The 27,652-nt window shown below is 35.4% G+C and overlaps 1 protein-coding gene across 5 annotated transcripts in view; it reads right to left on the reverse strand.

The window, feature by feature from the left end:
- The window catches only part of ADGRB3 (adhesion G protein-coupled receptor B3), a 466,174-nt gene that overhangs the window by 218,820 nt on the left and 219,702 nt on the right, over nt 1-27,652 (reverse strand). For all 5 annotated transcript variants that reach the window (XM_056344433.1, XM_056344434.1, XM_056344432.1 and 2 more), the window contains 3 exons: nt 19,234-19,428; nt 12,820-12,888; nt 8,855-8,963 (listed from right to left, as the gene is read on the reverse strand). In XM_056344433.1, the coding sequence (XP_056200408.1) occupies nt 8,855-8,963; nt 12,820-12,888; nt 19,234-19,428 (373 nt within the window). The remainder of the gene's footprint in view (nt 1-8,854; nt 8,964-12,819; nt 12,889-19,233; nt 19,429-27,652) is intronic.

Here is a 27,652-nt window from a genome sequence, read left to right on the forward strand (position 1 = left end):
TTTCAACACAGCAGGCTGATTTGTCTAATATTCTGGGTAAAAGTTTTTTGACCCCTTTTCTGGTTTTTGTTTGTTTGTGGGATTTTTTTGTTGGTGTTTTGGTTTGTTTAAGTTTTGGTTTTGGTGTTCTGTTTGAGTGTTTGCGCTTTTTTATATTATTTATTCCCCCCTCCCTTGAAAACCCCAAAAATGAAAACAAACTTTGGCAGCTGGTATGTTACATCCTTAGCTTGGTATAAACTATGCTACCTCCACATTCATAACAGAGCTGTGTTTTGGGTAATAGACCTATCTCTGACACACTGCAAGTAACATGCAGAGTTAATAGCTGTCTCAAGTCTTTGTACGTAATATTGCCTGTTGACTCCAGAGTCTCAGACAGGAAATCAGTCTGCTTCCACTGCCTTTTGCTCATTTTTACTAGCTGAAATTCCTTGGGTTTACTCCTATTTATATTTTGTGGGGGTTTACTTTAATTCTATTTAATTTTCCTGCTTTTGTTTTCAGTAGTGAGTAACACAACCCTGTAGAATTCATTAAAACTGAGGGTGAACTTTGGTATTTACAATACTTAGCCACACCAGCTCTAGCTGACCAGCCCTAGCTGATGTACCACCAGATGCTGGCTGGGCATTCATGCTGACTGCCTTACAGGGATACAAAATCCCAGAATGAGTCACCTGCTCGTGCAGAATTGCATCTTGTTATCAGACTGTAACACTCTGGTGGTGCCTCCCCTGTTTGACAGGAGGACTGTATTGTCTGGCATATCTTGACACTATACTTCACTGAATATGATTGTTGCCTCTTGGGCACTACCTTACTATGAAATGATAATACTCCCTGTGTGTGCATTTACCCCATTAACTCAAAGCTGTCTCCAGAGACTCTTAATTTCTATCGCCTTAAGCCTCATTCTACTTAGAAATTGTTGGAAGTCACCTTAAGATGCAGCTGTCCAAGGCAAAGAAGTAAACAAACTCAGATAATTCATTTCTCAGGGCAACACTTAAGTGCACCTGCCTAAAAATGGCCTGTCATAAACTGGATGATTCCTTTAGAAAACATCAGCTTTTAATTGTTCATGTAGGAAGGGGCCTATAAACAGAATGATTCAGAAAAGAGTTTACAGAGGTAGAAATTTAGAAATTATGTAAGAATCTAAGACACATATACTTAAATGCTGTTAAAAGCTATTTCCACAAATGGGCTGCAGGCACTGCTTTCTGTTTCAGTTGGAGGCATATTTTTTTTTTTTTAATTAGACTGAAGCCTGGGTATCTGTACATTTTATAGCTTCCATTTCTTTAGAACCCTTTACTCTACTGTATCCTACTTAATATAAGGTAGTGAAGGGAAACACTTTAGATTATTCCATTTTCCCGTAGAACTGTTTAAAAATACTGAACGGTTAATTTATTTAACTTTTCCTTTAACAATAATTAATAAATTGCATACACAAAACTAACTATTGAATTATGACTATTACTTAGAATATAGCCATAGAATTAAGTTAGATTTTTATCTATATTTATGAAGATTGTTTGCTAAAGATTCATACAGCCATTCCCCTGATATTAGTAATTTTTTAATCTTAAGTAACTGAGAGCCATATTTCCTTTGGATCCCTGAGCATGCAGTTTAGAAAAGAGAGGAAGAAATCTGCTCTTTTATGCACTGTTCACAGCTAAGTTTTCAGGGAATGTGAATCATTTAATAAGCTTATTTGATATTGAGAAAGAAATATGAGCTCTTGATCATGTACAGGCACTAAATCAGACACTGTGATGAGCTACACCTTCAAAATATATGTGCAGTTTTACTCCTTTAATCAGTGGAGAAAGCTTGAGAGTTCTGAAAGCCAACATACTGATCTGATCAAGAAATTGCTGAGGCTGCTGTGAAGGAAATAATATAAATATATATATAGGTGAAGCAGAAGTATATAAGGGTATAAAAAAATTCCAATTCACCTCTCTGTAGTTTTCCTATTCTTTTGTCTATTTTTCTCTGTTCCTTCTGGTAGCTTTTACCGACCAGACGATTGTTACATACGGTTTGAGCAAATGAAGGATATAGAAACAGGAGAGTGGAGTGACACTGGCTGTGTATGAATCTTGGGAGTTGAAGGAGTTTTTGAGGAGTGAAGAAAGAAGTGTGACAGATGCCCACTTTCACATTAACAAAGCATCTGCTCAGCAGGCAGGGTAAAGGTTTGGGGCAGGAAAGACTGATGAGCTACATCTGAAGAAGTGCAATATTAGACAATGAAAATGGGCAAAAGTATATATAGCAAAATTACGTATTAATATAAAAGAAAAAATTGTTAGCTGAATATTGCTGACCTTGGTGTATATTTTATTAGTTATTCAAAAGCTAGGTAGAAATCTGAAGAGAATATAAGTGCTCTATGAATTAAAGGGGACTTGGTTTTTCTATCTATTAGGAATGCATTTCATTGCAAAACATGCATTGACTTATTTTTTTTCCTTGAGAAAATTTGTTCTTGACAAAATCAACCATAATTATATTAATCATTACAAAGGTATTGTACATCACATGATATAAGCACATCAACAATTATATACCACAAGGAATGATTCCTGATCATCTGCTTAAAAATAACAAGTGGAATCCACACAGTGGTTCTTTAAAAGTGAAAGCTGTACCCTTAAATTTTTCTTTGTGAAAACACGGGGCATTCTGGAATAACTTGATGGAAACAGGAGAGAAATCTGTATGGCTGTTTTGGGTCATTCTATGGAATTTCCATTTTCATTTGTCTGACAGATATGACTTTCTTTCTATTGGGAGAACATGTTGAAATTTTACCAGCTGAATTTTTATTCACCACAATTATCCACTTTAAAATTCACAATACTGTGCTTTAGCACTACACAGCCTCAGAACAAGCAGTAATTTCAGTACAAACTAATTCTGAGTATATGTGAATGCAGTTATTAAAATAGTTTTTTCCAAACTGAAAATTTCAGACATGTTCTTTACACTTTTTGATGAGTTATTATCAATGCTGTGGCTTTTTTTCTGTATCTTTAATATATTACAAAAAAGACCCTTTCAAACATTAAAACAAATTCAGTCCCTTGGTATACTTTAAGCTAGTATGATATTTATGATATATAAGAGAGAATCTTGAGTGCTGCATTTAAGGTACACATCACTAACTCTGACAAAAAACAATCAAACAATAAGCAGACTAGACAGATGCTATTAGGGTATGTAAACAAGTCATATAATGTGGAGAGGCTTCGTGAAATTATGAACAGGATCTACAGTTTAGAAGGCCTAAAAATCTTACTTGGGAAAAGGTGAATGAACCCACAGTAACAGACAGAAATCCAGCTTGCTCATTTTCTAGTTCTAGCTCAGGTGTACCATTGCTAGTGTCTTACAGCTAGAGTAGGTACGTCTTCTGAAAGCTCCTTTGGTCACTAAAATTCCTACATACCTCTAGCTAGGACTGGAAAATTTTAAGATACACTCCACAAGCCTACAGGATTATTTAACCTTTTGGTGCAAATTTCATGGATATGAACGTGGAATGGAAGATTGAAGGGGGAACAAGAAAGTATGCAAAAACATAAAACAATGGACACTTTTAAAATAATTTTCTCCCCTATGGCATCCTAGACTGTCTGTGAAGGCAGAAATTAGACTTTGTTCTCTGCCAATATTTATACAGCTTATCTAAGCAGATCAGTGTGAAGTCTTAAATTCTATGTTAATTACTATACTGGGTCAGATTACTCATCAGAGTACCAGTGTTGTAGTAGCCATTTTTAAGTAGAGAGATAACAGATAGAAGCTGATTTATGCATGGAAGCATGGCTTGGACCTCTTCATTTTTTTATATAATATTCATCACAGCTAGCTGCATTCACCACATAGATATCTACTTGTTTTTATTTTAATCCTCTTAAAACCTTGGCCTCTTGTTTATTCAGAATTAAAAGTGCTAATGTATAGTTTAGTTAAGAATCTTCACTTTTCCTGTGAGCAAGATTTAACAGAAATGTCAGCCTAGTTTCTCTTTTCATTCACTTTTCAGTTGCGTACGTCTAGTCCCTTTTTAACAATTTGTTGTCAAATATCTATTCTAATAATTCCAATTCTCAATGGTTTTTTTGGTTGTTTGTTTTTGTTTGGTTTTTTGTTTGTTTGTTTGTTTGTTTGTTTGTTTTGCTTTTATCATGCAGCTCTGAACCTCTGTGTGTCTACAGGTTTTATTTACTCACAGTTTAGCACTCCTCTTTGTTTTAGATGACATGAATCATTCAAACCTAAGCTAGTGACTGGGCTGTTTTTATAGCCAGTGGAAGAACTTCCAGAAGGCAACCTATGCCCTTACTTTAGATGTCTGAGGTGGTATGAATTGCGCTCCTGGGCAGTAGTTTGTCTTGACCATAAAAGAAGCTTTGGGTGGCTTTGACAAACTGTGTGATGCTTAGAGGAAGTAAAATGAATCCCAACCATGTAATCTCAACTGAAAAGAGCATTGGAAATGATGGTTACTGAAAATTAAAAGAAAATTCTGTATTTTCTTTAGACTGCTCTTTTTGCACACTAATCCTGTTGTTCTTTTCTAAGCTTTGCTGAAAAATGACCATGGGATTTTACTAAATTATTATAGACCCCTACATTATGTATGGTTTGAACTACTCCCTCTTACATGCTTTGTCACACTGAATTTAATTTGTCAGTGGATACCCTCTTCTTTTCATTTTGCTATAACCCCTGGAGACCTTCAGTTTTTCATGTCTTTGACTAGACTAAATAACTTTGTGTTATCTGCATATTTTAAAACATTACTGGTCACTTGAACAACAGTATTCATAAATTAACATTATTAACAATTAATCATTAACAAAAAGTGGCTTTTATCGTGCTGAAAATTCTGTTTATTTTCTGCCAGTTCCAAATAACATCCATGAAAACACACTGCAATTCAAACAATTTGATGTTCTCATTGATATCTTTTAAAAGCTTGATTTTTGGCAAGAAAGACTTCTTTAAGCATTTTTTTTCACAGCTGCTCTTAAGGAAATTTATTTGATAAGAGGGAAAATTTTCCTTTAAAGAGAATTTTAATCTGCCATTAAAATATGTATCTCCTGATACTGCTCTCTATTTCCAGTTCCACATTGCACCTATACCTTTAAAGACAGTTATGCTTATGGTACTCCAGTCTTCCAGTCTAGCAATTTTTTTTTAATTAAAGGATGAATATTTCTTGATAGCAGTTCAGCCACCTTTTAGTACATTTCTTCAGAACTGTTAATGGCTTACTGCGATAGACTCCCAAATCAGCCAAAGCTCTGAGGTAGATCTGTGTAGACCTTCAGCTCTCCTCAAAAGTTCAAAAGGCTGTGAAAAGCCAAGATCAATTCTTTGATCAAAATCAGGAACTCATCTTTTAAAACAGAGAAAAGTGAAAGCAAGTAGTTAACACAGAATGGTTATATGGTTTAAAAGCTTTTCTCCCACTGCATGTTTTATCCTTGCAGGTGGGTCTCTGCTTTCAGCTAGTTCAGGGACTCCGAGTGGTAGTAAAAGCTCCTGTTTTTTCACACTATCCTTTTCCTGTGCCTGCTCAGCTGGTCCTAAGGAGGAGGAGGAAGAAGAAGAGAAGAAGCAGGATGAGGAAGGAGGCTTCCACCTCCTATCAGAAGCTCTTATTTTAGCTAATCATTTCTTAAAGGAATATAATATAAAACTGAGAGCACACACATGAAACAAATACCATCTGTCCCAGCCATGCATGATGAAAGCAAATTATTACTTTTACATTGGTCAAGTTTTTCATAGCATATTCCCTACCCTTGAGAGAAGAGCTAAAAGGAGATGGGCCTTGCTTTAATAGAAATGCATTTGATTTGACTGAGCTGCCTAAACAAACACCAAAACACAGATACTGGATCTGGATTTGGAACCAGTCTCTGATGTTTTGTTCAGAAGCAATAAAGAATTTGAGTTAAACGCCACCGCACTGAAAAGTTTTATGGTTGTATGGCAACTGTCCTTATGGACCTTCTTAGCTACTTTCAAATGTATAATAATGTGGCTTGGTATAGCCCACCATATAGTTAAGGTAACTTTAATTGCTTCCCATGTGTCATGAGCTGAGAATGTGCAATGGACAGTCATAGCAGTGTGGCTGTTGTGTAGTAACTTGTTAAATCACAATTACTTGCTTCTGTGTCTTGAAAGAATGAGAAAATAAAATTCCATCTGCGAAGGATCTCAGGAGATTAGCATAACTGTCAAACACAATTAGATGTTCAAATTGTATATGGACCACTATAGTGCCATTCAATTAGAAATGAGCTTGTAAACTGAAATTTGTAGAAGGAAAGCAAGCACTCTGCAATACTGTGAAATTTGCTACAGAAAAGGGTTTTTTTTCTGACAAGAAGCTGCAGTTCATCTTTAGTACTGAATCCTTTTTCTCATATATCTGAAAACAGGTGATTCTAAAATGAAAATACATCAAAAGGCATTTCAAGTATCTGAAGATGCTGAGGGAATATTTTATAGTTAAAAACCTATGGAATAACTATTGGATAGTTGTGCTTAAAGATGAATATATAAAAGTTGGACCTCCTTTCTGCATATATCTGCCTCCTGCATGGAATTCATTTCATGACTTAAATGACAAGATTATTATTACCACTTATAAACAGGCCCTTACACATTTTGAAACTCTTTTTGGAACAGTAGAATTAATGCTAAGACAAGACAACAATAACTGTATAGTTAATTCCTCTCACTTGAGATCAACATAAATGTTCCCTAAATTCCAAGTACATCAACCCTCTGAGGATAACTCACCAAAACAGAATTGTTGCAGAACCTTCCTTGTTTGTGAAAATAAGAAATTAGTCCTTGCTGATTACAACCTCAAGTCCCCATTTCACCATGTCACCTGAGCTCAAATATTCTGGTCAATAAGTGACCCTGTACTTTTTTGATGGTTGACCAAGAAAAGAGAGGACAAACTCATGCCAGTATGTCAAGGCACAGAGCTAGGTAGTCAGAATAAATACATTTTACTTTTCTCATTTTGTTTCTATTCCTTTGACGGTTATACTGTTAAGAACAGACCTACTCCTGAGCACATAAAAATATCTTCCATGTGGGAAGAGAAAGATAATCAAAAGAAAGTCTGTTAAGATTATGCAGTTATCTAGGCTAGCCAGTGCACAGCACGTTTTCTGATTCAATTGGAAAGTTGTTGCTGTTTCCCATTTGAAGACATGAATATGTAAACACACAGATTATTTGAACGCATCTTCTTAAAACATTTTGCAGTGGGGTTTTTTTGCACGTTTTTAGAGGACAAACAGATCAGAATGCAGTACAACATGCCAAGCAGCACAGGCTCTGCTCTTTAAATAAATTCATCTTTTTATTTTGTCATAAAAATGTCAAGGAACAAGCATTTTAAGAAAGATACTTTTCTTTATAAATTTTTGCAGGGTCTAGCATAATGAAGGACTGACAACTGGAAGAAGCTTTAAGTGGTACTACAGTGCAAACAGTAAACAACAGAAATAATAAATCACTGGTTAAAAGCTAAAGTTCCCCATACTGCCTACTGAAATGTTTAAAAAAATCTTAAGACTGCCAGTGTTCTTTTTGGTGATTTTTTTGACATATCTCCAATACAAGGCTGTGCCTTACAGGGGCTAGTGTTCACAGTCCTGTCAATCTGGATATGAACTGGACAACAATAATAAATATTTATTATTGCACAGCAAGTTACATTTTCAATAGGGACATTGCAATAATTTCCCTGCTTTATTCTCCCTCTAATTTATAAATGGCCATATCTTCTAAGGAGTTCTAATGACTTGCTGAAGAACTGACTGACATATAGATGCAGGAAGACGCTAACTGAAGATCTGAAAGAATGTATTGACAACAGAAGTTTTGCTATCAGACAAACATATATTTTGAATTTGTTCATTACATACAACTACCTAATACTTTCCTGGCATTATAAAAGTTTCGCTATAGAAAGTAAATTGATACTTCCTATATCAGAAAGGAAGATACTAAGCAAAGACTAAATACTTAGAAAAGAGCTTTTCAAACTCCTGTTTTTGGTTGAATTGTTAATAAAATGATGGGGTATTGCAGAAGCATTTACCAGGAAGTGGAATTCAATTGCTAAGCATCTTCATATTTGATGTTTGTTATTATTTGATTATATTGCCTGGCAACTCTCCAGTGCTGAAAACAAAGTTTGAAAAATAAATCTGAATAAAATTTTGAAGCTGTCACACATAGCAAAAACTAATGTAAGAATCCATAGGCTTAAATTATTTGGCAACTAATAGATTTTTTTTTAAATTACTGCTTATCTGTCTATGCTGATTATTATCACATCATAGCATGTGCAAAGACTGTTCTTTGGGAGAACAGAATATTAAAAGAGACACTGTCAACAAATTTAACATTTCTCAAGCTACTAAGGATATATTAATTTCTTAATTAGCATGATTTTCTAAATTACCATTTGAAAAAACTTATATCATGGAAATGCTATAATATATACCTACAGTTCATAGTATTCTGGTAAGTATTTTCTGAATTTTATTTAGAGTCTGAAACTGCATTTAGATCTTAAGATATGATTATAAAGAAGTCCCACGTGTAAGGCATACCAAGTGTGTTAAACCAGAGAGGAGATAATCAAGCAACAGAGACAATCTGGAGGAGGAGGAGCAGCCCAATCTGGATCTTGATAGAAGCAGCAACTCTATAGTATATACTTGCAATTTCTGATTTTCAATAGGTCATAAATTTGATAGAAGAAATTCCTATTTCTTACCTACATTTCCAGTCATTAGGTATGAATTCTGAAAGTCCATCATTCCCATTCCAACAATGTGTATAAAATCTTCAATCACCTGCATTAACTCCACTGAGCCCGGATAGATCTAACAAAGGAAGGTCAGACATGCCATTAACTATAATATCAAAATCTACTATGATCCCAAAACCATAAAAAAATTGTTACATTCAACAAATAATGATGCATCATTAAAAAAAAAAAAAAGAAAAATAAGGATCAAAACGGTTATTAAAAAGCTTTAAAACTTTGCTTGTATCATATACATTAAAAATAATTTTTAGTTTTCATGGCCTGTTATGAACAGGACAATTTTCAGTAATAGAGTACTTTGCAATAGAAAAAGAATAGATGACCTGTTAAGGTGTTTTTTAGTTTGTATCAGTGAGATCTCCAAATTTCACTTTATGAGCAACATTCAATTCATTCTTTCCACTACCGGGTCTAAAGACTCTAAAACATGTCTATAGAGACTATAAATTCCAGCTTGCTGTGCTCCATCTTCATCATGCTTTATCTGTCTAGATCCATAGCTTCTCAGCTCAGGACAGAGAATTTCACAATGTGCTTTGTCTTCTACATGGATCTTTTTTATAAAAGGTAGGGCAGCAATACCATTTTTATGAAGATTTTGTTGTGACATTTATGATCTTAAAAGGTTGCAAACACTGCTTCAGGTGAAGGAGACAACTTCCATTTTACTAATGATGAGTTACTGAGGTACTAAGTCTGGGTTTTGCATCCATCTCATTCATAACACACATACTCACAGATTATGTACTAATAAATTTCAGTGAAAATATTTTTTCACCCTAGTTCTTGCACATAAAATTTTATAGTAATAGCTTCAGCAGAACTGTCGAACAGTCAGTGTTATAGAGGTACTCTTCATTTTTATAAATCTGAAGTACTGATTAATCAATAGGATGCAAACAGATGGTGATGAAGAACATGCAGAATAGCTCCTGTGTTTTGAAACACCAGTATAAACTTGTGTGTTGTGGACTTGGTTTCCTGCGTGCAGTGCTTTACATCAGCTCTTAACAAAAGGCAAGTATTAAAGTGAGCGCAGTTTATCTGAATGCTATATAACCTGTAATTAATGGTATAAACTGCTGGAATTTAGTCTAGAAAAAAGATGTGCTGAGGCATTACAGCTGTATACTTGATAGAAAGTCAGAAACTTGCTGACAGTGAGTAAGATTCTCTTTCCAGCAAAGAATCCAGAAAACCGGCTAACAGATCTATATTAACAGTTGCTGCAGAGTTCAAGAAAACCATGACAGCTGGCAAAAAATGTTGGTTAGGCTGCCCCTTGGTTTGCAATGTTTCATTACAAAAAAAATCGTCAGCTGAGGGGCTGAACTGGAAACAGTCACCTTTTACTTTTTTTTTAATGAGTCAGTAGTGTTTGCACAAGATTGTATTTGCAGCACATAATGACTTGCACACATTCTTTTCAAGTTTGATTCCTACCTTGATTTTGACATAAAAACTAAAAAAGTATTTGCACAGGATGCAGTAATTTCAAATAATATTTTTTCTGTTTTAAAATCCAATTATATTTAAACATAACTTTTCAGTCTTTTTATCCAAAATATGATAGAAAGGAGTATTTTGTATAGGAAAGTGCTTTTTTTATTTTCAATAGTGAAAGAAAAGAACCTTTGGAGTTCAGATCACCCCTCCTAGCCAGTATGAAGAATGACTTGCTTCAATAGTTTCTTGGAGAATGGTCATGTAACTGCCTAAGAGCAGTAACATGACCAGCGGTATGGTCTCTTCAGGTGTCATAACTCAGTAGTCAAAGATTTAGTGAATTCCCTAGCTTTGTCACCAGGCAGCTATTGCCCCGCTACTCCTGCATTCAGCTCATCTTGGTGCTTGCTTGTGTTCCTGCCTGCCCACCAGTGCTGTACTCAGGTCTGCAAGACAATGAATTACCAGGTAGAAAGAAGGAGCTACAGAAGAGTAGAAATAACTTGTCTCCTCTCCCTTTTTCAACACCACTTCTTTTACCAGCAGCAATGAGGGTACTATATATTTGTTGTTCCCTCTTTCACATCTACGTTTTCATCATTTCCTCTTAGGCGTTGTCATCCCCTGATCTTCATAGGACAGATGGTGAACATGGCATGGGTAAGGTAGAAGGTAGAAGGCAGGGTGGAGGTAGAAGAAGACAAGGCTGATAACATAAGGAGTGGTATCCTGTCAGTTCATTAGTTGGGCTAAAATAGTTGTTTAATATTGGTTCAAATAATGTTGGTGCTGTTTATAGAAACTGCCCACATGCATGTGATTTTGCTGCTGCCATCCACCACCACTAAGGGAAATGACATTGTCTATTTTTGTAGCTGGCTGTTACACAGAGCAACAGAAAAACAGTGAAAGAAAAATAAGATTCCTGGCTAAATTACAATGGGTCAGCTGCAGCAAGTTATGTCTACTGCAAGGTTTGTATTGGTAGTGAAAAGTTCTAATCTTCCCTTTCTTAGTCTTAAAGATGAGCTTACAAAAATGAAGTTAAATAGCTTCGAAGACCTTTAAACACCTGGTGATTTATTAAGAACTACATTAAAAGTAAACAAATTTCAAGTATCTATATAACACAGCGGCAATGACCATACAAGAGCAGACCAAAGATCTATGTAAGCTGTCTTCTTGCCTTTGATAGCGGCAAATAGCAGATGTTGAAGGAAGAGTATAAAGGGGCATGCACACAGTGATACTTCTTTTGGAATTTTTGCCCAGCCTTTAGCACTTTTTTTGCCAAAGGACTTCCCTAAGCAAAAATGGGGTCTTTCATTTAACAGTCCGGTATTGACTTTTCTTTCATTAATTTGTCTATTTACTTTTTTGACTTGTGTACATTCAGCAGCAAGAAATTCTGCAACCTGACCTTCTGTAGAGGAAGTATCTCCTTGTATCCATTCTGAATCTGCCACTATATGAGGTCCTTTAGTTATTTTACAAGAATAGATAGTGAATAGATTCATCATTCCTGCATGACACTCTCCAATCCACTCCTGATTTTAAAATCTATTGCACATAACTGCAGTTGACACTTTTTCATACTGAAATAACTTGCTTTTTTTAATCGTTCTTCAGATAGAAATATTTTCCTGCCTTTGACTACCTCCATATTTTTTTCTCTGTACATAATTATCTGTTCATCCTCATTCTCACTGATATTTGTATCTGAATAAATTTGATAGTTCTATGGTCATGTTCATGAACAAAAATATTAACATTGGCCTATAATGTTCTTGGTATAAACATGTAGGAAATACTTATACCAAAGAAAAAAATAGTTTTAATTTGAATTTTAAATTCTTTTATTATAAATTTATTGGGCTTTTAGACTTTACTGTTTTATAAAGTGCTATCATCATATCTAATTTATGCCAGAAATTTGTCAGTCTTAATGATCACAAATGTTCTCCTAAATACAATCTTTTAAAAAAGGTCTACTGTTTAAATTTCTGTAAGTTGTTTGGTGGTGTCATATGAGTTCTTTAGGTGAGTTCTGATGTCTTCTAACAAAAGCACCATTGCACCTAACCTTTATTAGCATTTTTAAGCTTTTTTATGTAGTTCATTAAAACATCAAAAGCAAAGACAGAATGAATAATCCCATGGAAAGCAATGAAAATCTGTTCATCAAGAGAATTGCCTTATATTCTTCATAGAATTTTAATCTAAAGAATTCACCAGTGGGTCCTGAAATTACTCCTTTTTGAAAAGGATCAGTTATTTCCAAAACATTGTCTCACTTAGGATTTCCTTTCACCCAGCAGGGTATATGTCTAACCTGATTTTTAAAACCATACAGTCCACTTTGTCATGACTTACTGAAATAACGCGTGGTTTCTGATGCAGTGAATGTCATAATACAAATAGTTTCCAATTTTTTAAATTGGTGAGTTACGGAATGCAAATCTTACCTGTTGTGCATCTTCCCATTTCTCCTTGTTTTCTTCATCTAAGAGGTTACTAATGATTTGAAAGAAGTTCTGAAAAATCAGTTAAAGACAAATTAAAATTATTTTCAATAGCATAAACTGTTATATCCTTAACTTGATATTAAGAAAGTTTTTCCTTTATTACAGATGCAGTTCTGCAGTCTATTTTCTTGCAGTTGAAGAGATGAGGTAACAAAATAATATATTAGACTGGTAAAAGAACACATATATTTTATGGTTAGTTGTTAATTTCTGGCTATATAATCAGATTCCATACTACTACTTTGTATAAAACAAGAACCGTTCTAAAGTTGCCAAACTTCTAAATGTGACGGTGTTCTATTTTCAAGTTGCTCTCATTCCAGAAACCAGACAATTATCTATTTCACTAATAACCAAAGTACACTAAGAAAACATCAGACTCATGATCACTAGTGTCTATTCAAAACATGAAAATGATGTTTAATGATCATAAATAGGAAATACAAGTGTATTTCATTGGTAAATGCTGTGTGAAACCAGGTGCATCTTATTTTTAAACATTACATTTGCCTCTGTCCTTTTAGTAATGTCAAGAGAAACTGAATAATTAATTTATGTTTCATTGACCTAAAACTGTTAATTTATTTATCTTATTTTCCTATTCATTTAACTATAAGGGAAAAAAAGCAAGCAAAAGCCAGGGTGTTTAGCTTTTAAATCACACATTTTAAAAATCACTTTATTCCAAGTGCTTGTGGAGAACTCTCCTTTCTAATTTTGTCTGCTCTATCTACCAATTTGTATTCTCAACTTTGTCTTTAATTAGTGCAGTCTGTTCTCAGGTCTGTATCACTTTTTGTGCAGAATGTCAATTTTTTCTACAGCCTGCCAATTATATTTTATCTGTTCCTTCATAAAAAATAGATGTAGTTTCCACTGACCTTAGCTGAAGAGTGCAATTAAGATACTTGCAACTTCTAAAAAATCTCTAAGTGGAATATCAACCATAGGAACCTATCAAAACTTGAATTAATGGTCATTCCCTCACATGCACTTACATTTTAGCCATTTTGGGGAGCTAAATAGGGCTTAAATAAGGTTTAAGTACAAAGTAACTTTAACTCACTGTTAATGAAAGTACAAAGCATTCAAATCCATGGCAAGAAGCAGAAATGAAAGCAGAAATAACTTCCACTCTTAGTGTATTATGGATTCAGTGGTTGTGCTTTAAATGACATTAATTTCAAAATATGAGATGTCACAGACAGTTTAGATGTCTCACAACCATGTAAGTAAATCATTGTAGGATACAAAATCGAATAAAATTTGTGTAAGCTGTTTTTACATGAAAACTATTTTTACATAAAAATGTTTTTATCTGTTTATTCTGGTAACACTAACTACTTGACAAATGAGAGGATCATCTTTGCCTCATATTAGGAAGTTACTTACGTTAACCATAAAATTTACACAGATAAAAATTACTTTAACTTGGCAAACTTAATATAGAGGTGTCTGACACTTAGGTGAACTTGGGCAAAATCGTACATTAATGAGAGTACAATTCTTCTCTCACTGAAGTCAGTAGCAAAATATCTATAAGCTTCAGTTAATGCAAAACTTCATGAAACGAAAGGAAATGGCTCAGCAAGCTCCTGTGAAAATGACAAGTATACATTTGGACAGGATGATGGGGATTAAAGACAGGACATAAAAGAAAAATGTTCTCATGGTTTGATCCAATTTGCAGTGATACAGAAGGGAAATTTCCCATCAAGCTGAACATAAAAAGAGGAAAATGTAGCTACATATTGCTTATATACTAAGAATAAATTTAATCTCTTTCAGGTATTCAGTAGCAAAATAAAACATAATGAAAAGTTACAGTTAGTATTCATTACAAAGGATTTGTCAGTTTAACCAGGTTGGAAAATCATAATTGCATAAATGCAACTTCAACTAGGAAATACGTACTGCTTTATTGGTCCCTCAAGTAAAATATACTATACTGACCAAAGAAGTTTCATGGCAGTATAACCACATCTACTCTAGGCCATTATGATTTTGGCAAAGAGTTCTACTAGGCAGAGGCAGCCTTTGGGGGTATTTGCCTGAGGAAAACACTTTTTAAAACATGATAGTTCTGCACTCTTCCAGTGTAATACTGTGTAGAAGCAGTGGACAGAAATTTTAGCTAACTCGAACTTGTTAGGGTGCCATCAGCAGTCTAACTGCAGCAGCATGGAGCTCAGTGTGGGACAATTTATCATACTAAGGAGCTGGTTCAAAGCTGGTTTTGCACTACATTGCAGCCACCAATTCCTCTGCAGAAACAGCCTAAGCCTTAATTACAAAAGTATCCATGTCCATGTAATGAGATCTATCTGAGACTAGCCTAGATTGCCTGAAAAACACTCAGGAGTTATAAATGTTTCTTGCAGATGACAAATTACATGGTTTTGCTAGTAATGTTATGTGTTCATCATATTTAATTTTTATTTTGGTTATGGGAAAGCACTAAAATCACCAATAATTAACAGAAATATATGTGACAAGTTTATAAACAATCCTAGACTCAAGCACAAACAAAAGATGAGCAGTACTGTTTTAATACATACTTTGTATTTGCCAATAAACCATATATGATGTATATAAACCAAGTGACAAGAATACCTTCCTTCTTGAGATCTTTTTTTTTTTTTTTCTCTGTTTCTATCCCTGGTTGATGTCATATTTATGGTAGAAGTGGAGGCTGAGATGTATGAAGACTTTTCAGTCAGCAATACCAGTGGTTTGTGAATTAAACAGATAAACGATTAAATGGCTTTGCTGCTTCCATAATGAACAGATATTTTGCACTCCAATAAATGTGTCAGAGGAATAGGGATTAAAAAGTCTTTCATCTACTTTGACTATTCTCTTGTTCATTGCATTCATGCTGCAAGAAACAACACTGCCCTTTAGTAAAATGATTGACAGATATGAAGGCTAAATTTTAGAAGCATTATGGATGTGATTTGGTGGTATTACTGCAGTAAACACTGGACCTCCCTGTAGAATCAAGCTCCTTCCTTTCATAGTGGGGTTTACGTATTACTGAACTGGCCACTGTAGAAAATGTGACAGCCACAGCCAAATTTTGAAGTCCTTTATTTTTGTCCAGGCTTTTGCCAGTTACAGTCAGGAATGGACAATTATGTTTTCCTAATTTAATTTCCTTCCTTTCAATCTTTTTCTTTTGTGATACAATGGCTGCAGTTCTCTGTTCCAGTTCAAATTCTTTGACCCTCTCTGCAGGCATAAAGCTGTCGTAAATCCTTTTATACAGCTAGAGAAGAATTTCTCCCTAGGACGAATTAATGGATAGCCTTAAGTCACCTCCACTTTTGGACTTCAGCATAGGGAGGGTGTGTGTGTGTAAGGCGGAAGGTGGAGGGGGGAAAGCATTGGGCAATCCTGTTAATCCCTGACTGACAGCAATGGTCCCTGTGGCTAATATAAATGGGATTATACTGCTCTAACTTCTGTGGGGAGAAACCTTGTTTCCTGTTGGTTGCTGGATCAGGGGACTGTATATTTTGCCATCCTGTCCTGAAAGTTAGTTCTTTTCCTGCCATCCTGTCCTTAGAAGGTAGCTCAAGAACTCTTAGACCACTTCTGGAAAGTGTTTCAAAATGTTGCTTACATTATACCTATTTAAATTTTTAATAATTTTCCATGTAGAATCCTTTTTACACAAGTAATAGCACAGTGGTCATCTCATAGCCTCAGTATACCTACACAGTGTGTTTTAAAGTAATTTCAATATTAAGAGAAAGACATTTTATTGTAGAAGAATTGCATGACTCTTGTATTCTGCTATTTCTGCTACTGTACTGCTGTTTTCAGCCACTAACGCAGAATACTGTCCATGTTGTTTAACTGCCCCATACATCGTTATTTTTCTTCCTGACACTGTATAGCTATGTATACATAAATATTATTGCAATGAAGATTAAAATATTCAGAAAGAAAAACAGTCATATATATAATAAATAACTTGGCACTAGACATGCATGCTTTAAAAAATTTTGGTTTGCTCTTAGTATCTGTCTGCCTAAACAAAGTGGCATTTTCTATGCAGCACATCAGTCAGTGGCATCTTTGTTTTGCGGTAATTAGCCTGAAATTTTCAGTTAATCTCACTTTTCTGTTTGTTCTTTTTGCTATGGAGTCTCTGAAACACATGTTTTGCACTGGTAAAGATATAAGCCAGACATTACAGGCAGTTGAGGGACTATCGAGATAGATGGAATGTATAAGAAAAAAATATACCCACACAATATACACTTTTCTCAGTTTTAATGGAAGATGGAATGTTATTTTTGTATGGACCTTAAAAAATTATATTACCCATAATTCACAGGTAATTATTTCTGACATCATGTGAAATGATAAACTATGACTTTCAGGGATTTTAAGCCTCACTCATGCTTTTCTGATAACTTCTTTAAAACAATAACTCAACACTTAAGAAAAACTACTCTTTACCTAGTGAAAAAATTGAATAGAATTAGAACACCACACAGAGTTTCCTCAGAGAGAACAATTTCAGTATTTTTGTGCAAATTAGTTTCATTTTACCTCTTTGTCACTTTGATGATGGACTAGAAAGTATGAAAATGTGTGATAGAGAAAATAAAAATTAAATATAATCCTCCAGAGTATGGTAGCATATGACATATGTTTACATATGGGAAAATCATGGTTTCTCAGGAATTGACAGTAAAATTTAAATTGATGTTACTAAGCGAGGATTTCATTTTATATCAGCAGAAGTCAGTAACAGGAACATTGCTTAATATATCCTCTGTGCAAAACATATGCTTAATTCTGATTTAACTTACTTTTCTGAACACTGCATTGCCTTTTTAATTTTACCTTAGATTGCAATTTGGGTTTTTTCAGAATTTGTTTGTTTTGTTTGAATTTCAGTGCCTTTTTTTTTCCAGCTGGGATTTGAGAGCTCTTGGTATTTAGGCATCTAAAACCTAAAATATAGTTATTTCTTTGGTTTGAGAAATCCTTTATTTCCTTCACAATATGGCTTACCAATTTTTGCCTTTTCCCATTTCTTCACTTCAAAATGATTAGTCAAAAATTAATAAAATAGTACTAATCATTTTGCCAAGTTCTGCCAGAATACTATTAACAAATTGTGGAAACAGCTCTACATTGCTGAAGTGAACAGAACTTTTGGCACTGTCATTAGCAGGAAAAGAATCAAATTCTAATGTATGTAAATTGCAAATGACCTTATCTGCTAAGCTCATGAACAAAATCACTTGTGTCAAGCAGTTTCTCAAGGCTGGTTCTACCAAAGATTTCTATAGTTTGTGAACCATGAAAAAGTCACATTGGGCTATCAGATCACTGAGTACGTGAAAATATTTCAGAAGAAATTTTGTCTTTATTGTAGAAGTTATTTTTATCTGTACACAGAAAAACAAGAAACCTGAAAATATAATAGAAAGCTTTTGAAAACCTAACTCTGGAAAAATTGTCTTTTCCAAGATGCCTCCATTTATCTGCATACATTTATTCCAAAGTGTATTTATAATGTATGCTTACCTTTACACAAACAAATATGTACACATGACCTGCATTAATAACTTCATTAGTTATTTATGAATGATCATGAAACTTTTTCATAAATAATACATACATCTACCTTCTTACAATTCTTTTTCAGTAGATCTACAGATTTGAAAAGTGTCTAAAATTCTCAGATATAGATGGAACAAATATCCTCATCTAGAAGCCTTGAGAAATTTTTATTTGAATGAACATTACACAGTAAGTTGTGCAGCCCATTATATAGAACTAATTACCATGGGTTTCGTTCTGAAAATATTTTAATTGGCCTCTTGCACGAGAAGAGTTAAACTAACACGTGAAGTAGAAAATTCATACCAAATGTACTATCCATCACTCCTGTGCACTTTTAATGAGCTTTATTTATTTGAACTGATGAAGAAGCAATGCCAGAATTACATAACTAAACACTGTGGATAGATTTTGAACTGAAATGAACTAGGGCAAACAACACTAGTGAATGGCTTAGTGCAATAAAAACAACTAAGACCAACACATCCCTATCAATCAAACCAAACGCTGAAAGAGAAAAATACTGAAATAAATGTTACAAAGAAAGAATTGCACATTTTTCACTTGCTGCGCTGTTTTGGATATTTGTCTCATTAAATGTATCTGAGCCTTTTCCTATTTTACAATTGTTTCATACTTTTATGTGAACAATGTTTATTTTTATTATTCAGAACGTTTAGTTATCTCAGTGGTTAAAGTGGGTGACATGCAGTATACTGACATAAATGCCCATCAATTGAAACATTACCCTTACAATGTTTCTCTTACCTGCACCCCATCAGATGCAGGGATATAACTTGCTCTTTTAAATGTGTCTGTAACATTTCTGAGTATTTCCACAGAAATCAGAAGGTCCCCTGCATAAAAATTTTTCCTCTGAGTTAAATCCAGTAGTGTCTTGGTTACTTGGGACATACCATCACCAGCCAACATCCTCTGTCCCTTGGCAAGGTGCTCTTTAATCTGTTTCAGAAAAACAAAATTAATATCAGAACCTACTCTACTGAGAAAAAGGTATGATAAATTCTAAACATAGCCAAAAATATTGAATATTAAAGCTTTTTATATTAAATATGAAAGCCATTATAAAAAAGTTCTTCCTGTTAGGGAGAAGACAAAATAGTAGACTATGATGACAGCATTGTTATGTTTATCAGAGAATCATGGACTTCATACTGAAAGATTCTGAAGTTGTCATATTTCACCCCTTTGCTTCTCTTTGGACCAATAATTTCTCAGCATCCATGTTACCAAAGGAACTCCACGGGTTGGACTGCAGCTTTAATCTCTGCTATAATGGAGCAAGGAACTAGTTGTCCTCAGAGGAACAGCTGCACAACCACTGCTGCCACTCATGAAAAAACTCAGAGCTCTGAAAGGGGGAAATGGTAAGGAAGTCCTTACAATCTGGTTTACCATAGGAAAGTATACTCTTCATCTCTGCCAGCCCAGAACGGCTAGTTAATAGAAGAGTGATGGTAGTTAATACAAGTGGAAGCTGATTATGGTGCTCTCTTCTGTAGTACTAACAAAACAAAGATGTTAACTTGGAAAAATCCTGTTCTTTTTTTCAACAAATTCAAGTTAAATTGTGAATTGCTCCTGTGTATCAACCAAGAGAGCATACTTTAGCTGTAGCTCTCCCAGCAGATCTGTACAGTGATAAAGGTAATCCAAAATGTATATACTGGTAGAAGAATCCTTAGAAGATGAACTTGTGGATCTGATTAATTCTTAAAGCTGACTCTGCATCCCAGGAAGATGCATAGTATAGCACAAATATGTCAAAAGGCCAGCCAAGGCTAAAAAAAGTGCATGGCTTAAACAACCTATTTTTAAATATGCATATGAATTTATGTATACAAACACAAGTTCTTCCAAATTGATGCTAATTTGAAGAAAAGATAAATGACCTGAGACAGATGTCACTCTAAGCAGGAGGGCTGAAGAGAAAATTCTGCACAGCTGGCAACCAAAATGCTGACACCATGTCTGTAAGTGTATCTCCAATTGCTTTACAACTTGGCCTTACTACTGACATAGAGAGGGAAGCATAACTAATGTAACATAATGTGATGAAGTAGAAGGAAGAGTGTAAAGATACTTTTTGTCACTTCCAGATCTCCCCAGCCACTTTGTGTGGATATATGGGGGTTGATTAAAAACAAACAAATAAAATGATAGAACATATAGTAAAAAGAGTAAATAAATTAAAGGGGTTCAAAATAACTTTTATGAAAGCAATTAAAAAAAAATCAACCATCCTCTGACATTAGTGATCTAAATAGGGTTATTTTCATGCTTCTGCACCACGTTTTGGTCACATTCTCAAGCAGTCATGGATTGAAACACAGCTGGGGCTGGTGAAAGTGGCTGCTTTGACTTGTATCTATGGTCTTAAGTCATCTTATAGCAGCTGGGGATTGTTATGGACCACAACAGGCTTGTCCAAACCACTTAAGACTTGGAAGAAGACATGCCTGCTGCAGCATGGACAGTAAGTGAGGCTACTCTATACCATGAATACAGAGGTACAAGCACAATTATATGATCAAATATTTTCAACAAAAAATTTCAGTGAGGAGAACTGAGGCAGTTAATTGGAATTTTTTAACAAATACTTCAGCAGAAATATCTCCCTCAGTCTTTAGAGTACTGTAATAAGTATTTAGGCAAGAAGCTTGCTTCCAGAAATCCTTTTGCGCAGATTCTATTGATTTTAGAAGGAAGCTTTGAAAGTAATCTTGTAGGAAAATAACTGGAGAAAAAGGTGAGAATGGAAGAAAATTCATTTGACTAAATTCAGGGATCTGATACTATATACATAACATTATAAACTACTTTCTTGGGAGGAAACAAACAGCAATTTGATCTATGATTTTTTCCTGTGAAATGTTGCCATTTGCCTCATCCACTCTTGTGTCTGAATAGCAAATTAAAAGAGCCTCAGCTAGCACAGTAACACAGAGAAGCAGAGCTTTTGCTGAAACTCATCCACCTGTTCATTGACCCCTAGAGTGTATTTCCAGATCCTGAGGATTAACAATGTTCAGTGCATCTTCAGTCAAGCCCAAAAGACATACAACATAAAAGACAGTCCATAAAGCTGAGCTCCCAGATCTAACATGTGCCTCAGGATTTACCATGGGAAAGGCATCACACAACTTGAAGTAGAGCTTAAGATATAACAAAGATGTTCTTTTAATTCTAGTAAGACCAGCAAAGTGATCAGTCCTCATAAAAACTCTACTGTGCATTTATGCTTCTATAAAACACTGGTAGGAAAGCTGTCAAACTATTTAGCATGCTATTTTATATTGCATTGTTTTGCTTCCTTTTGCTTCATCTGTATGTTCACCTACCCATTTGTTTTTCCATGCTCCTGCTAGATTTAAATTCACATTTTAAAGATGGCAGGGGCCAATTTGTGGTTGGAGCCTTGGTCTCAGTGGCTTTTGTAATGCAAATAATAAATTAAAATTATACTAATTTTGACTGGTTTTTAGGCTTTTGAGCAAATAAAGTTCTGTTTTCAGTGAAAACTTTTACAGATCTCTAGCAACAGAAGCGGGAGCTGTAGTATACCCTTTAATGCTTCAGCAAGACATTTTGAACGCTTTTGTATGCAATGATAAAAAAGGTCTAGGAAGTACTCGCAATGCCACAGGACTAAATTGTTACACCTACTTTAGAAGTAGCCAGAGTTGTGGTGAAGGTGGTTTAAAACACCTCAGAATTATTGGCTTTTAGATTACAGCTCAATTTGGACATTTTTTTTTTTCTTAAATAGCATACCCAGAAAGCTTAGCTTCCTAGCACAAGTACCCTTCCTCCTGTGGGCCCTACCACTCATACACAGCCTCACGGACACCTTTTCATCATCCTCTCAAGCTCCAGCCCAGAAATTCCTTTCCCTGATCCTGAGCTACCCCTCCAAGTCCACACTGCCTTCAGTTAGACTGGCAGAATAGCCTTAGAAATAGCATAACAAAACAGAAGTTTGCAATGTATTTAGGTTAGGAAAGTGGGTGAAAATCAGAATTAATTAGTAGAAAGTTTCAACTACAGACTGGCAAGCAATGTGCAGCGCGGGGTAAGAATTAGCAGACTCTTTATTATCAGTGTATTACCTAATGTATTTTCTTGTAAGACAGCCTACAGCTCCTAAACACAACTTTAAAATCATAGCCCATTCAGTCTGATGTAAACTGGTGCAACACTATTAAAACCAGTAAAGATGTCCAGATTAATGTGAGCTGAACATAGCGGATTATTTGCACAGCTACCACAAGAATCTTTCAGTGTGAAAATATACAATATACTCATCAGTAGTTAGTTTATTGTCTTTCTCAACATACTGCTTATTTTCTATGCTGCGGTCACTGTGATATGCGTTCTCCAAGAAAGCTATTTTGGCCACCACTTTAGGTCCTTGTAGTTCTCTGTGAAGGTCATTTTTTAGTGGTCTTACAGGCAGGCTCATTAAAAATAAAGTTTATGAGCCGAGAGATAGTGAAATGAAGCAGCTGTTAAAGTGATACTTCAGTTGTCAGCCCAACCTCTAGCTGCCTGCAGTATATGGCTGCATACTTGAAAAATTACTGAAATGTTTAACTGGACTTTGACTCTGGGTCCAACTACCTTTGTCCCTCAATTTATCAGAAAGTATGATATAATAAAAATGCTTCTTTACAAAGTCAGAGCTCCTAGGTCTCCAACATTGGAGTATAAATTTATTACTGCACAATAATTATTGCAAACTTAGCAGCTAGACATGGTTTAAAAGGACAGAAAACAATGAACCCTCAAGAAACCTATAAAGGGTTGAAAAGAATGATTAATTTGAAGAGTAAGTATACCACCATCCTTTTTTCATTATTTTTTAAGATTATATTGGATTCATGGCCAGGTATTACTAATGATGCGATTAATACATTTTATGGTAGTGGGGACTGTAAGAACCTGAATTAGGAAGCCTTATATAGAAGTGAGGAAAGATAGTTTGAAATAAAAATACATCCTGAAATTGCTCATAATCTGGAAACCACTTTACTTTGCACCTCCAGAACCCAACACTAATATTTTGTAAAACTTTTTTCATAATGACCTTAGGATGCAGAACAGGAAGGAATATTCACATCACCTGAAATAGCCACCTGAATTACACAACTGTACCAGAAATCTAAAAGCTCTTGAGAGTGTTGATTCCCCTAAACAACAACCCTGAGCACCTGAAATCTTGAATTCTCTGAATCACATCACACGACCTCTGTGGCTCCTAGTCTTGAGGCTGGAATTAATACTACTACCCCACCCTCACCCCAAAATAAATATTAATTAATGATTTTGCATTACACTTACTTTTGTAGTTACCAGCATTGAGGTCCATGAAGGCTGGAACCAAAATGCTGAAGTCTGTGTGCTTAAAGTTAGGCACATAAATTAGAAAGGCAGAAAATATATTGTTGGCAGATGAAATATTCCCATAGGTATAATCCTGCACTGAACTAACTCATGCGGCACGTTGATATTTAAACTGTAATGTGATGTCATTGTGAGAAAGCCCTTCCTATCGGGTTTACGAAAAACATATTTACAGGGTGTTTTTTTCTGATTATCAACAGATAGTCCTTTAACTATTTTAGCACAAACTTGGGAAGTTTCATTTACTTCCCCTTAATACAATTAATTATTTACAATGTTTTTATTTTCAGGCTGTCTCAGTGTTCAAAAATATTATTTCATGCATCTTTTAAAAGAAACAGAGTAAGGTCTAAAGATGCTATAAAATAAAGGTCTAAACAGCTATACATGTTCAGGTATGTGTTGAGTATTTATAACCTAATGTCATATAGGAGCCTTTTTCCTTTCCTATACATTCAACACTTTATGAAGGAGATTGCTAAAGCAACACAAAATAATTTTCCACTTTGTCATCAGTGAAATTAGTTAGTAGTCTCAATCTAGATTGTGATAAGACACTAATAGTAGAACACTTTCTGCAGACAGGAAGGCAGTCATATACTTCCTTTGTTTATAACAGAAAAGGGAGAAAGTAAGTCGTATCCATTGTGTCAAGGAAGATTAAGGATATATATTAAGGAAAACTTTTCAGCTGTAAAAGAAATTATGAGCCAGAGTTTACCTGAAGAGACTATACAGTATTCCATGTTGGAGACTGTAGTAACAGTCAAGAAAAACAAAATCCTGGAATAACACAAATATTGCTGATACTCAGGGGAGAGAAGTTTGGGATGGATGATCTCATGAATTTCTTTACAGTTCTGTAATTCTGTAATGGGTCTCTGCAAATATTCTGGAACCCAAACTAAAGCCTCCTGTAATTTACCCCAACCACAAATGACAAATTTTCAGGAGTGCCCTGAACTGAACTATCTTCCTGCATTTATCCACTGTTATGGTGTCCAATCTGCCGCACCAAGTTTCTGCAGATTCTTTGCCTCAGTCTTCCTCTGTGCACTCAGCGTAAATCACTGCATATCTGTGCTATAAAGGAGCTTATCCTAAATTTACATTGATGAAAAGAAAAATTAGGATTGTTTCACTCTATACAGTTATCCCTCTGTCATAGAATTCCAGATTTTCTCCAGGTAAAATATGCCTTAAAACAGGGATTTGTTTTTAGAGAAAAGGAGCCAGCTTAATCACACAGAATCCTATGTTGTTCTAGACATCCATCACAGGCAAACTGAATTTCTGTACAGATGCCAGAGAAATCGTATGTGCCGTTCTATATGTGATGAGGTGTACTGAAGAATCTTCGGAAAAAATCATCTCCTATCTGTGGAAGTTTAACATGTTTTTAGAAAGTGAACATTTTAACAGATTAGAATGTGTTAGGAGAATGTGAACAGCTCAGAGGGATGCTTGGTTCTTTCCGTACCCTCTTTCACAAGAACTCCTATTATTTTGCTCAAGAGATATTTTTTTTTGCCACTTCAACCTGTTCCAAAATTCTTTTTTTAACAACATCATCAACAACATTGTCACTCATTCCAGTCCTTGAGATATAACCACCAAATAGGTGACAAAGTCATTATAATGTTTCAGTATTTCGATATCTGCATGGACTCAATAAAACATCTTATCAGACATTTTCAATAGATTAGACTGCTCTTCAGTAGAGTAACAAATGGCTCTAGGAATAAGAAATGAATAATCACTAACTAAGGAGAACATTTCTTTGAGGCTTGTGTGTTTTCTTTCTTCTTATACTTATCACTGTGTTTGTTGACCAGGACTTCTATTATTATTTTAAGTACTGCTATTAAATGCTTCAATTATCTGTGATTAAATCCTACTCACGTTGGTATGCTGTGTGAGAGATCTTGTTGTTGTTACTGTCGTTTCCTTTTTTAACCAGAGGGCATGTCTTCAACATTTGTGTAATCTATGTATAATGCAACATGACAAGAGCAAGAGTTGAAATGAAAAAGAGAATGAGAACTCTGAGAGGGGTGTTTTCATTCTATGACAGACATAACACTGCTTGAGGTAAAGTCTCATGGCTCTCCATACTGACTGAATGGCTGAGGGTCACAAAGGGACTTACTACAAATGGCTTATCTTTCTTTTTTTAAGGAACATGGTCATCCTGGTAAGTATTTGTCTCTAAAACACAAAGCTCTGATTAACCGGTTCAATTTATGTTTATCTGATTTTAACCAATTTCTGTATTTACTTGAATTTATGTTTCTATTCATTCATTCCAATGACACTCACTTCTGTTTGCAGGACAAACCTGAATGGTTTCTTCAAGGAAATCAGCATTACTGCAGAGCCCTGATATCTGCATGGGACTGCTGCATTAAGTAACAGGCAACAGAAAAATCCTTTGCGCCTCATATACTTAACAAATCTGAGCTTAAACTTGGTGGTGCAACGCAGCAAATAAGTAGTGGACAAAAAAAGCAGGGGAATGACTGTAAGTGTAAAATGCTGTGACTACTTCTTTGCTTCTAACTGCCTAGCCAAATTCTTGCGGTCATTCTGCAGCTGTGTTGGAGTGAAGGTTCCTGCAGTTCTGGTAGACTTTAAGGAAAAATAGATTAATTCTTTCTTTACTGAGTTCCTAAATGGCCTTCATGTCTTTTTTTACCTCTGGCCATGCCCTAGAGGAGTTCACCTGTTGGCTGCAGTGTTGGTTGGTTTGGAATATCAATGTGATCAGGGAACACTCAGCTGCTCGCTGCTGCAGCAAACACAGCAGCAGCAGAAACCATAGAAGCACGTTTCATTTAACACAGAGATTACTCTGGTAAAGCAGACATGGAAAGATGATTATGGATGCTGAGATGACAGAGGGGACTTTAACAAGTGGGATTGTTTGGCTATTAAAAAGCAGATATTCAAAAGCAGAAGGGAAAAAAAGTGACTTATCCAGTTGAATTAAGTTGTGATGTGCTTATGCAGAATAGAAGGTAAATGTTTTCTCCTGCTGTATCGCATCTCTAAGACTGAGGTGCATGTGTATGTTGGCAAGATCATAGAATCATAAAATCATTTAGGTTGGAAAGGACCTTTAAGATCATCAAGTCCAACTGTTAACCTAGCACTGCCATGTTCACCACTAAACCATGTCCTTAAGTACCACATCTACACATCTTTTAAATACCTCCAGGGACAGTGACTCAAACACTTCCCTGGGCAGCCTGTTCCAATGCCATCCCCCTTCTTCATTTCCTCTTGTCCTATTGCTTGTTACTTGGAAGAAGAGACCAACTCCCACCTTGCTATAAACTCCTTTCAGGTAGTTGTAGAGAGCAATAAGGTCTCCCCTAAGCCTGCTTTTCTCCAGGCTAAACAACTCCAGTTTTTTCAGCTGCTCCTCATAAGACATGCTCTAGGCCCTTCAGTAGCTTTGTTACCCTTCTTTGGACACATTCCAGCACGTCAGTGCTGCTGGCCACACTATTTCTGATACAAGCCAGGATTCTATTGGCCTTCTTGGCCAGCTGGGAACACTGCTGGCTCATGTTCCTTTGACTTTTGACTTTTGACAATTCATGGCTTTTGACCACCACCCTCAGGTCCTTCTTCACCAGACAGCTTTGCAGCCACTCTTCCCCAAGCCTGCAGTGTTGCATGGGGTTGTTGTGACCCCAGGACAGGAACTGGCACTTCTCCTTGTTGAACCTCATACAATTGGCCTTGACCCATCGATCCA

This window comes from Falco biarmicus, chromosome 6, assembly GCF_023638135.1.
Source record: "Falco biarmicus isolate bFalBia1 chromosome 6, bFalBia1.pri, whole genome shotgun sequence".
Taxonomy (NCBI): domain Eukaryota; kingdom Metazoa; phylum Chordata; class Aves; order Falconiformes; family Falconidae; genus Falco; species Falco biarmicus.